A 13,555-nucleotide genomic window follows, 5' to 3' on the forward strand; every position below is an offset into this window, starting at 1 on the left:
TACATCGAACAATACTCTAGCAGCTGCAGCTTGTGTTAGGCGTTACGATATATACACAAAGAAAAAGGGTAAGCACACCCCTATTTCTGAACCATGAAAAATGGGAAAAATCATGGCATGGGATGACTGGCCACAGGAGTTGGGTCATCGGATAGAACAGACATTTGACAACAAATAAAGAAGATAATGTGAAAATGTTCCTGAAAGTCTCCACTTGACATGACACGTGAAACAGATCAGTAGCGGGTTTTACCGCGATGTGCCCGGATGACGCATTTCACCCTACGTCTCATGCCTCCAGTCAGACGTTGGATCTGTTGATGGGTCAACAACAACCACTCCTGATACAATGCTGCTTCCAATTGGCGTAAATCTTGTTAACAGGATCTCGTACCTGTGGGCGCCGCCCCAGAATATCCCAAAAATGTTCAAGGGGGTTCAAATCTGGGCTCATTGCTGGCCAGGGTAGAGTCGTTATTGCATTGGCCCTCATGTAATCCACGACTGCATGCGAACGTGAGGCCTGGCATTGTCATCCATGTACAGAGGTCGAGTAGCAAGCTTAAGAGGGTAGTTATCAGAATGAGGAAAGACGACTGGCCTCAAAACGTCCCGGATGTACTGAGCCCCTGTTAAGTTGTCCCTTATGGTGACCAAATCCAACCATGGATCATGAGAGATACACCCCCAAACAATTACCGAACCCCCGCCGTATGCAACAGTCGGTTTACTGTTCCTGCAGGTGTAGGCCGTGTTCGGGTGCCTCCAAATTCTCGTTCTTTCATCAGTGACGTGGAGCAGAAAGCGACTTTCATCTGACCAATGGCTCCGTCTCCAGGTTCTCAGATTCCAGTTCTGTCGCGCAATACACCATGCATGCTAAACGAGCAAATTTGTGGTGATCTCTCAAAAAGGGACGTTTTATGACTCCTCTAGCCCTCAGTCCTGCTGCTTTCAGCCGGTTCCTGACGGTTCTGGTGCTAAAACGACGATTGGGCAACCACAGCTGTTTCAGACGAGTACTTGTTAAAAATGGTTCGGAGAAGACGAAGGTCCCTGTTTTCGCGATGTGTCGTCACAGGAGGTCTTCCGGATCCGGGACGGTCTGAGCATGTTTCTCGACTAAACGGCTTACGACAGTGTGATGATACCACAAATTCCGACCAATGGCATTACAAGACATTCCTGCGTTATGCATGCCGATTATTTGCCATCCTATGGCGTTTGATAATCGCCTTCTTGCCATGGTCACACAATGTCTTGAAATAACTGTTTAAACCCGTGCTTAAGAAAGCAATTTTAATATTGGATATACTGCTTTTAGAGATACTCGAGGGTAGCACGCTGCACGGGCATATCATACATCGAACGTGAGCTTTCGTCAGGCATGACTGATTACATCCTCTTGAGAAAACATAGTTCTTCCCGTAATTATATCTTTCATGGCTGTTACAAATATTGGGACCAAACAATAATGAAATATATTAGGGTGTGCTTAACTTTTTTCTTTGTATATATTTGACGGGATTAAACAAATTCATCACCATGATGTCATATACATATTACTTTACGATGGTGTAATATTCCGTCTATATGAGGGCGGGGGACACACAAAATGAACTTCCCGGTAATGATGGAAAAAATAACGTTCTAATGTTTTACAGATATAAATCTTTCAGTGGACCAGATTGGTATTCTAAAAAATACGTGTTTGGTTCTTCCTTCAGAGCAATAATGTCTATCTTGAAGCGCCGATCGAAATAACTGGACCGTGACAAACAAAAGCTCGAACCCGGCCTCGGACGTGTTATTCAACGTGTTAACGATTGGGTTAACTCCCGCCTTGAGACATGCTGTGGAGGATGGGGACACAACATACGTTAGGGTTACAGCAGACCGAAGGCGCTCAACCATTACCCATTCACTAAAGCAAATACTGTATCCCTTGAGTGCCCTACCATGTAGCTGATGACCTCGAAATGTACACACGGCTTGTGAAATCCCACCCGTTATATCTTCATGTAGATGTACACGCCCTTACAGCAACACAACATGCACAAGTATGGTCGGCTCTATGCTGGTGGATTAGATAGAGTGAGGACGTAATTTCCACTTTGTCATGGAGTACAGATGATGTTTGTGTGTGGTAGATTCTGAACTGGAATCTTTATCTGTGTCTCCGGCATTAATGTTTTAGAACTGCTGTAGGGTGGTTTATTTGTGTCTGTTCACAAGGATTATCTACCTACCATGGAGTATCATACTGTCGCAGTGACTGGATTGTTATATGTGTTGGTGATTCAGCTCTCTACAGGTAAGCTATTGTATTATGACGTGTATGATGACGGTGGTCGGACGGAATTCTTGCCGTTCATAGTTATCTTCCTTAGTAGTGTCAGGATCCGCTGATTATAAGTTCAGTTCTATCTCCAATTACTGGTCCTTGGTTTGTCCGGGATGGAGTTACCAAACTGATGAAGGTCTACTCTGGGCTGTCCACCATCATCAAGCTGGCACGGCGGGATATATCTGATATACTGCTTAAAGTGTCGCTTAGCTGATATATCAGGGTGGTGGGATATAAATGTAGCGTATAATCAGCTACGTCACAACTGTTTGTTTGTTCGTTTGTTGTTTAACGCCGCACTCAGCAATATTCCACGTAAGTAATCGAGTCAGACAATCCAGTGACTCGTACATCCTGAGTATCGATCCACGCAATAGAGATACGATGACATGCATCAACCAAGTCAGCGAGCCTGACCACCCGATCCCGTTAGTCGCCTTTTACGACAAGCATAGTCGCCTTTTATGACAAGCATGGGTTGCTGAAGACCTATTCTTACCCGGATCTTCACGGGTCATATCCCCACTGAATTCATAACAAAAGAACCATATCAGTATAAGACAAGTGATGTGCGGATATGTCTATCTTAGAAATGCATGATAACGTAAATGTTTCAATCCCAGTTTTTACATACTAGAACCTGAATGATTTGGTAAAAAGAGATGAAATCCGAAATGGCGGACAAGGTTTCGCGAGTAACGAACAGCGGATGCGAATCTATGGAATACCAGTCGCCTTGATTTTGGTTTCGACGACTATTTAAATGTACTGTTTGTTTGTTTATTTGTTGTTTAACGCCGCACTCAGCAATATTCCAGATACATGACGGCGGTCTGTAAATAAGCCATTCTAGACTAGACAGTCCAGTGATTGAAGTCATGAGTATCGATCCACGCAATAGGGATACAATGACATGCATCAACCAAGTCAGCGAGCCTGACCACCCAATCCCGTTAGTCGCCTCTTCCGACAAGCATTGTCGCCTTTTACAGATAACATGGTTTTCTGAAGACCTATTCTACCCCGGATCTTCACGGGTCTCCTGATTTTATTATCCTGGTTGTGTTTAATCGTTGCTTTTTAAACAGAGGCAAGCACAACATCTCCAGTTAGGAAACCAGTTCTAGAGACTTCCAAGTCTAGACCCACTGACGGGGACCAGTATACGCTGATATGCAATTATGATGGGAGAACGGCCGATGGGGACTTTGCTGTTATGCAAGTATTTTGGTACAGAGACAGCAGTCACGTGTTCACGACACCACCGGGGGGATTGGTACCAGAGAATACATCTGATCTAGACGGGCGGGTCAGTGTGAGACGTACTGATTCTCAACATAACATTACCATCAGCATCAACGCCAGCATAGACAATGGTTCCGTGTGGTGGTGTGGGGATGATGTGACAAGGCAACACAGCAATAACATCACAATCAGTAAGTATAATTGGTCAGTCATCATCATCGATATATTAAGTAAGTGTTAATAGATGAATAATAGATTCAATATATTTAATACATTTTGATAACGTAACGGTATAGGAGCAATATACACAATAACACCTGACAAATAATACACAATGAAACCTCGATAATCAGAATTGCACGATTCTTATTGGAAATCGTCCAGATTAACCAATGTCCAAATTGTGGAAACATTGACGCAAAGTGACTTACCGTAATTAGTATGTTTACAACAAAAAGTATCTGCTTCGTATAAAGTTAGAAAAAGGATTTTTCTGACATGTATCACGAAGTCATATCCTCGACCTTAAGGTCGTGATACACAATTTGCTCGTGCATTGTAAAAATAATACCGTACAAAAAAGTCCCTTTTACTGTATTTATTGTTAAAGTGACTACAGCTACTATTGCTATATATATATATATATATATATATATATATATATATATATATATATATATACAGTCCCCTGTGTTGTGTTTATGGTGTGGTCTGGTAAAACAGACCACTGAGGGATATCATCTGTAAGTTATCCTCAATTCCGAAGAATGTGTTGGTGTATTATCAAATTCCTATGTAAAAACTCTTAATAAAACAAGACCGCCTCCGTGGTCTAGTGGTAGAGCGTCCGCCCGGAGAGCGAAAGGTCCGGGGTTCGATCCCCGGCCGCGTCATACCATAAGACGTTAAAAGATGGTAAGTTGTTACTGTCTGGCGCTCGGCATAAAGGGTCTAAAACAAGGACTGGTCTGAGTGGGGTATTCATGTGTCTGCGGCATGTCTGCGGCATGGTATCTCGGAGCGGCTAGCACTATAAATCGGCATTAGTCCGGACCAGTACAAGCAGCAACACACACGTGCATGCCCGTCGCTATATAAGTGCAATAATCTTGGACGCGTTGTTAAACCCAATTTCACTTGACCTAAATAAAACAATTGTAAACCACCTACATGTATACTTGTTTTGTTCCTGCGGTAAATATTCTGGCAGCTGGTTGCCAGTAAATGTACCGTACATAAAATGTTCCGATCGTAGACACGGGCGTACCGTAGGTGAGGTGAAATGGGGTTTAACGTCGCGTCCATAGCGACGTGCATATACGTGTGTGTGTTTGTGTGGCTGCTTGTACTAGTCCGGACTGATGCCGATTTATAGTGCTAGCGCACTGAGATACCATGCCGCAGTTGAACATGAATACCCTACTCAGACACAGGATACTGACTCCGAGCCGACCAGTCCTTGTTTTAGTCCCTTAATGCCGAGCTCCAGACAGGGTAACAACAAGTACCATCTTTTAACGTCTTTTGGTATGACGCGGTCGGGGGTCGAACCCCGGACCTTCCGCTCTACGGGCGGACGCTCTACCACTAGACCACGGAGGCGGTGCGTACCTTAGGCACTGTGTGAACGTTTTCATATACGGTACTCTTACTGACAGCCACCATGACTTCCACCGTATAAAAATACGTGAATAAATAATATATAAACCAAGCAACTTACACTATCCATAGTTATCAACACTGAAGAGGGAACACCAGCCTCGACATTATCATCAACAGCTGCTACAGTTGCATCGTCCACGATGTCGTCAACGACAGAAGACGTGACGACATCTACAACAGGGTCCTCCAGTGGTGTGGGGGATTTGGCAGTCACGGCAGGTATGTAAAGGGATACGTTTGAGGGAGCTTTTAAAGTACGTTTTTATTGACAGTGGGTGTCGATCATCTTTGTATCAATGCACACCTATAAGACTGATTGTAAATAATATGATGACGTACGTCACTGTCGATTCACCGGTGAACTATCTGTCCAAACTGCCGCTTCACACACTCGTATGTTCCTGTCTGTGACTATAGATTGTGCTGTTTATAAGAGAACTTCTGTATTCATCCATCACCTCGGGGTCTACGAGAATGTCACACGACCAAGGGATACGAGTCATGCAGTCGCTACATGCCGGCGATATCAAGCAGGCACTTTACCTACAGCGAACTTGCTCAGAATGTTTTATAATTGCCTTATAGTCACTGCAGCATACATAAAGGCATACACCATTGACATCCTCATTCATCCTGGATTCAAGGTGCATTTGAATAAAAGAATAAATTTATAATAATATGAACCAACGATTGAAGGGTGATTAAACATGCGCCAATTGGCAGTTTTAGTAATGTTGAATGTATATCACTCAGAGCCCACTTTGTGAAATAAGGAAATGGCGGCATGTGTATTATTCTTGCAGTTCACCAAATATCATAATCACCCAGGGCTATTGACTCACATGCACGGATGGATTTATCCAGATAATTTGAAATAACTGTATTCATCGACAACTCAGAAACGGGGAAGTGTGAGAGTGAGCTGGGTTTAACGCCACTTTGAATAATCGCAGTTACATCACAGCGTGTCAGCTCGAAGTGGGAGGAAAGGAATTCTTAGACGTTCACCACTTTGGTGAAATCCACGAGCACGGGTATGGTGCTGACAAACCTGGAAAGATAGTCTGATCAATTCATTGTGCTTGTATACACTGTCTCCACAGAATGTCCGCCTTTCGTTTGACAGATAATGATGATGATGATCAGACCTCCTTCATCTCTGCCATAGCTGGGACAATCGTGGCTGCTATTGTCATCATCGCACTCATCGTCATCGTCATGCGGACTACTTCAAGAAGAAAGGGTGACTTGCCTGAAGGTGAGTGAGTGAGTGAGTGTCTTGGGGTTAACGCCGCTTTGAACAGTATTCCAGTTAACATATTAGCCTTTCCTCTAAACCAAACCCAACCAAAGCAAGCAAACCTACACAGCTCGTAATATCTCGTATACTCGGCCTGGGCTGATGTACCTCATATTTATATCTTATCACGTCTGGCTTGTCTCCGACATCAAGCTGACACGTCGTGATGTAACTGTTACACATGATGTGGGAGAATATCCCCAAGTAATGCTTGTCCTAAATGTTGACCACTTTACCGAAACCCACAAGCTCGGATTGTGCTGACAATGCTGGTGACATTATTAGGGTGAATATGGGATTCTATCCCACCAGCATACAAATAGGTTTCAGTCGCCGATAAGGCACCTAGCTCTTTACTAGCATGAATTATTGTTTCTGTATGTGTTATTATTGTTTTCCACTCAGAGAGACCTGTCTACATAGTTCACTCACAACTGCGTCATTAGCACCATGACGTCACAGTAAACATTAAACATAAGTCTCAAAATTGGCATGTCAGCATATCAGCATGTCATGGATTTGGCAGTGTTTCTTTCAGAAAATGAAATGGTCATGAATAGCATCCTACTAACTTCTCCTTATTAATGATTAAAAACATTCTGTTCCGGGTTTTTCAATTTATGACGTGCATGCATTCTATTTCAAAAGGGGCGGTCGGGTAGCCTGGTGGGTAAAGCGTTTGCTCGTCACGCAAAAGGCCCGGGTTCGAATCCCGACATGGGTACAATGTGTGAAGCCCATTTCTGGTGTACCTCGCCGTGATATTGCTGGAATATTGCTAAAAGCGGCGTAAAACCATACTCACTCACTCTGCATAATTCGTTATTCCTTGTAGCTTGTATATTTTCAGTATATATATATATATATATATATATATATATATATATATATATATATATGGAGAGAGAGAGAGAGAGAGTATATATAGGACAGAAAACGTCCACAGTAGTGCCGCCCATTAAACCGGCTGTGATGTAGACTGCTGAGAGTACAAATTGTAACTTAATCGTGCCCTGGGATCATTTAATCAATCACTGGTTTGTCTGGTCACATCTGTAGCAGGGTTGTCATAAACGGATTTGCTGTTAGGTATCTTATACCAAATCGTTGACATGATGAAATCTTAACAACCGCCAAACTAAAATATTTAATATATATATTATGATCTTAAAAAACACAATAAATATATTTGTTCTCTGTATCCTCACTTCGGTGATAGATGATGAACAAGTATTTAATGTGGAGTGGCCTGACATTATAAATGTCATATGATATTTAATTTGCTAAAATAACCTTTCAAAAGTCGTGGATTTGTTTCTCAACATCCAGGTACTGACATCCTGTCGGAGAGCTTTGATCATCAAGTATATGTTGGGTCCAAGCACGAGGGCGCTGATGTGTGAGTTTTAGGTGTCAAACAGGCTGTATTGTATTAGAGATAAATGTTTGCCTGAACGGTTCACATTCAATTTGGATGTTTGACTACCCTATTTCAGGTTACGTGATTTCAACGCCATATGGTTTGATATTTACTTAAATGTGTCCTTTTTAGTGATACCTCTTGTGTTTCAAAGACACGCTACATGCGAGACACGAAACTAACTGTCAATATTAGCATACGGAGTCTTGGCGAGAACACTTATTGTACAATGAAGGCGTTGCCGAACATCGAGTAAATATTCTCATCGTTCACGAAACGGAACTGTAACGACAGCCTGCACAATATACATATGTGTACTGTTAGGATGTTGGCCGAAAATCAACGAAAGGGATCATCATATTTTCTTTTGCTTTTCAGAAATCCTGTTTTCGATGATGGAAATACTGCGGAGGACCCTAGTTCAGGTATGGTATTGCCGCATGTCAGGATGTTGAGACAGACATTAACAACATCATTGAAATCTCATCTTCTACTCTGCTTCAATACCTCTCTGTGTGAAGAGGTAGATGTATTGTAGCGGAATACAAGATCTGATCTTAATGTGATTGGAGAAATGTGATATATGAGTACATATTATATCCAACAGTGAATTATATTGTGTCACCTACCTGGTATAAAAAAAAATATAATGTAGATGAAAATAGATGTGCATGTATTTCACATCCTATCATGCTAGCTCAACTAAGTTGAAGTGTATTTTCTTAATTTACATAAAAGGTCAATAAGTTAGCTTATAAATATTTGACCCGGGTTGTAACCATACACATATTCTTTCTTGAAACATATATGATCCTCGTGTATTATACAAATAATTACTCTTGACGAGGTCGACATACGAAAACAAGGACCCGAGGACCTGATCCCTGAGGTGGTCTGACCTGACCGATGTCCTATGAGACCACCAAAGGGGTCGGGTCCGATGGTATATATTTATCCCGTCAAGAATAATCCGAAATTCATGATCACTTTAAAGTTTTTGAAGTCATGAAGTTTTATAACAGTAACTTGTTCGTTCCAGACACCATCTTGCTTTCTTGCAGACGAGTCAATATTCATCACGTGACAGGTCAATACTGATCATGTGACAAGTCAATATTCGAAGTCAGCGTCAGTCACATGATTTCGGGGTCTACATTAAAATATATTGTTTCGCAACGTGACACGAATTAACCAATGGACTTGGATAATTCTGAAAAGACAAATAATGCTAATTTCTGTGTCCATCCCCAGTGATGCAGGAAAACATCCTGTATTTCCGGTCCTCTGACGTCATATCCCTCAGACCCGCACAGCCAGGCTCCCCCAACAACACAGGTACGGCTTTTATATGTACTTGCAAGTTATACTTTAGCCGTAGTTTCAATCTACTTTTTCCATAAATGTGAACATTAAAGTAAGGATCAGCATGTTTATGTAGTTTGTCACGCAAAGTCTTAACATTAGTATCAATGAACAAAGGTTGAGATATATTTAGATCACCAAGCGTGACATCTTTGTCTGAAACATATTTGTTCATATTTTCACAAAGGAAATTAATTTCATAACCATTTTTATCGAATTGTGTTACCTGTGAAGATCCGGGGTAGAAAAGGTCTTCATCAACCCATGCCTGCCGTAATAGGCGACTATGCCTGTCGTAAGATGCGATTAACGGGATCGGGTGGTCAGGCTCGCTGAATTGGTTGATGCATGTCATCGATCCCAATTACGTTGATCAATGCTCATGATATTGATCACTGGATTGTCTGGTCCACACTCGATTATTTACAGACCGCCGCATATAGCTGGAATATTGCTCAGTGCGGCGTTAAACAACTGACAAACAAACAGTTGTGACGTAGCTGATCATACGCTACATTGATATCTCACCACCCTGATGTATCTGCTATCTGTGACAAGTTGGAGGCAGACAGGAGAAGTTCGAAGAAGCTATATAACAGAGCCAATGTTCGACCATCCGGATATTACGTTCATCAGTACCAAATTCCATTACACTAATGTTGGAATGGATATGGTTTTGTTTTTAATACCTGAACTGAAGTCAATCAATCATTGAACTATACATATTCCCAAAACAGTAATCATTGTGTTGTGATCTCAGCTGTGTGTAGACGGAAATGTCAACTTATTCAGTGAAAGTCATCAGCAAGCATGGTTATGAAGGACAAAATGCATTATCATGACGCGTTATTAGAGGAGCTAGCTGTCTGATTGGTCAGTGTCCGCATTGTTAAAACCCAAACCATCGACTGGCATGTACGACTGAACCAAGATCGTCTACGTCCATTAAGCATACGATGGAGGTCACAAGATATATCTAGTTCTGTAGTTTATAACGTTTGTAACGTCGGCTTGATAGATTCATTACATGCGTGACTCGCGGTCTCGCTAGACACAAGCCCATTCAGCTCATGAAGACTGAGTGATCGAGTATGGCTTTACGCCGCTTTTAGGATTTCCAGCAATATCGCGGCGGGGAACCCAGAAATGTCGTGAAGACGTATACTTGTACTTTATTATTAGTTTCATTTACATTACACCGCAGGTTTCTTTGTTCCCCAACCAGTGGATCGGTTGTAATTCCAATTGTCATTCTCAACTCCCTGGAGGGTATACAAGACAAGCTTCCTATGGGCACCTCACATATCGGGTATCCATTCCCTGCTGGGTGAACAGAGGCACATTGGATCTAAGCCCCTTGGCCAGGGTGACACCACACGTTTCGACTCTTGTGTTTCGTTTTATGAACGTATTCGTGTTCCTACCAGACATTTGAGTGCACGGGGTGTATGTACTGTACACTAGGGGTAGTGACAACACTGTAATGACCTGTAAACATTTTGGTCTCAAGGCTGAATAACAACCCGGTCATTAGCGGGATACCATCTCAGCACCTGGAGCTTGCTAGCCTGGCGCTTTTGTCTGCTTGCCCACTCTGCTGCACGTGTGCAAGATTTCCCTTCTCATATGATTGTTTTTATTTCATATTTCCAGAATTATATGCGCAAATATACAAACCCATGAGCGCCTCTGGGCAACGTGTGTCGACCAGTGATGTGTTCGTGGAGGCCATATACGCTAGCCCTTTGAAGATACCTCGAGTTCAACACCTGTCATGACTTTGGTTGAAAGACACTCGAAGATGTTCCAGGAAAGAAACCATTCATTCAAATATTCCCAAAAAGATTGAGATGAAATTGAAAGTGTTGTGAGATATATTTGTGTTTTGTGATCAGACAAACTTCTATCAAGATACAGACTAAATGTCTTGAATCAGTTTTTATGTACTTGCTCAAACGCCTGTATCTGTATATTCAGTTTAGACAAGTATTGAAAGCGTGAACATTTGCTCAGATTTACATACATGTACATTGACAGCAATTATACCGACAGTTATTGTTTTGGTGTCATTTAATAAGCATCGTTTGTACATGTACATGTGACTTTAAACATATATGTATGTGGGGACATATAATGTTTATGTTAATGTGACAAGGTAAAATCTTCCTTGACGCATTGTCAATATTTTTATGTATCTAATGTATTCCAGTTGGGTAAACAATCAAATGTCGTGTTTTTGTTTATTCAATTTCTAAGTAGAACGCTGACTTGATGACATACACCCTGCTGTAATATTGATAAAAATAGTGGTAAAGGCGGCGTAAAAAATCACCCCCTACTCACGCCTTCATTTACTGGCTGTGGAGGCATCACTGTTGTAAGGGAGGTAACTCGTGAATGATTATCATATATTTGACGCGCACGTAAAATATACTTTCTCCTGTTCTTCGAACTCACGGTTGGAGATTCAAATACTGGCATCAGAATCTCTTTGATGATTATATTATCAGTCTTGATTGTGAAAATGTGTTTAATTCCATGCATTCAGCTTTGCAGGCTCGCTGCCTTTGCATAGAGGAGACGTGAGCGATAATATTACAGGTGTCAGCGAGCATAGTCGCCATTTACGGTAAGAACAGGTAGCTGAAGACCTACTATTGTATTCTAACCCGGAAGGGGGCACGGGTGGCCCCGTCGTCTAAGGCGTCTAATAACCTATGATTGTGGGTTCAAATCCCGGATCGCCCCGATTATGTTTCTAGGTTTGTCAGCACCATACCCGTGCTCGTGGGTTTCACCGAAGTGGTAAACGTCTGAGACCTGCATCACTTCGGGCTTTCCTCCCACATTAATCTGACACGCCGCGATATAACTGGAATACTGTTAAAAGCGACAATAAACCCAACTCACTCACTCTAACCTGGATCTTCACGGGTCCATGGCAGTACCCGCTTCCTGTGCTCATCCCTGTGTACCGTGACATTGTGACCCCCTGTTTGTGGAGATGTCATGTGCACGTCACATGTTGTGAGATACTCATTGATGTGATGCATGGAAAACCGCCAATGATACCAGTTTCAAATACATCAACATCGAATGACAATTTCTTGCTTGTTTCATTTTCAGGCATCATTAAACATGGATGTACACTCTTCTGTGTTGCCCGGAAGTTTAGAATCACGCTGTGCAACTACACTCTCCAAACCCAACCAAAGTCCTCGTACTTGATTTGTGTTTAGTTAATCCCTGTGTAATCATAGATGTGTATTCATGTCCATCCAGGCATTGAAAACTTACTTGATAAAGGTATTGGCATATGTACCGAAATTTTGTAATGTGAAGAACTTGAACCAAAAGGTAAATTCTGTCTTCCTAGGTACTGCAGCTTCTTCAAAGCTAATTAAAGATAATATTCTTCTTCATCATTATCATTGGCAACCAAACGGTCAACCAACCTTTACAATATGTCTTAACGTTGATACCAATATGTTGTACTACTCATGATCACGTTGATACCAGGTTTGTTTGTTTGTTTGCTGTTTAACGCAACAATCCGCACGCAATATTCCAGCTATATGACGGCGGTTTGTAAGTAATCGAATCTGGACCAGACAATCCAGAGTTCGACATCATGACCATCTATCCACGAAATTGGGATACGATCAGATGCATCAAAGCAAGTCAGTGAGCCTGACCACCCGATCCCCTTAGTCGCCTCTTACGACAAGCATAGTCGCCTTTCACGGCAAGCATAAAAAGATAAAGGAAAAACATAGTGTTATTAGCTGCGTTAAAGCCGTTTCAATTATTCAACTAGACACTTATTAATGATAAGCTGTTTCACGCTTCAGTTCATTATTGTAAGGGAGGTAACTGTATGACCGTCATACATTAGTGCACACATAAAATATACATAAAACCCGTCCATGCTTAGAAGGATGGACGTATCAATACTCGCATTCATAATATCTCTGCATATGTAATTATCAGTCGTTTTCATGTATTATTCACATATGTACATGTAGGTTCGATGTCTTGGTATGCAAAGCTTCAATTCTACAATTTGGTTTCAAGGCTGAAAATAATACCTTGATAGTATTCGAAAATTAAAAACGAGAAATTATACATGGTCACATGGTAAAATGTCATACCTCACACACATGTGTGTTACAAAGAATATCCCTATGTGTTACTGGTAATCACCAGTGTTTTCAAGGCC

General features: G+C 41.8%; 1 protein-coding gene across 3 annotated transcripts; it reads left to right on the forward strand.

Moving 5' to 3' along the window:
• Positions 1-2,004: 2,004 nt before the first annotated feature.
• Positions 2,005-11,594, forward strand: LOC139457801 (uncharacterized). Of its 3 annotated transcripts, XM_071239148.1 has the most exons (8): positions 2,005-2,314; positions 3,436-3,783; positions 5,324-5,473; positions 6,381-6,512; positions 7,884-7,953; positions 8,353-8,399; positions 9,226-9,309; positions 10,990-11,594. In XM_071239148.1, the coding sequence occupies exons 1-8, from the start codon at positions 2,251-2,253 to the stop codon at positions 11,112-11,114; spliced, it is 1,020 nt and encodes a 339-aa protein (XP_071095249.1). In that variant the 5' UTR covers positions 2,005-2,250; the 3' UTR covers positions 11,115-11,594. The 3 variants fall into 3 exon arrangements, with proteins under 3 accessions (XP_071095249.1, XP_071095250.1, XP_071095251.1); XM_071239149.1 differs by lacking the exons at positions 9,226-9,309; positions 10,990-11,594 and adding an exon at positions 9,014-9,210; XM_071239150.1 differs by lacking the exons at positions 9,226-9,309; positions 10,990-11,594 and adding an exon at positions 9,036-9,210.
• Positions 11,595-13,555: the final 1,961 nt, after the last annotated feature.

This window comes from Haliotis cracherodii, unplaced genomic scaffold (genome assembly GCF_022045235.1).
Source record: "Haliotis cracherodii isolate W230 unplaced genomic scaffold, xgHalCrac1.p SCAF_12, whole genome shotgun sequence".
NCBI classification, from domain to species: domain Eukaryota; kingdom Metazoa; phylum Mollusca; class Gastropoda; order Lepetellida; family Haliotidae; genus Haliotis; species Haliotis cracherodii.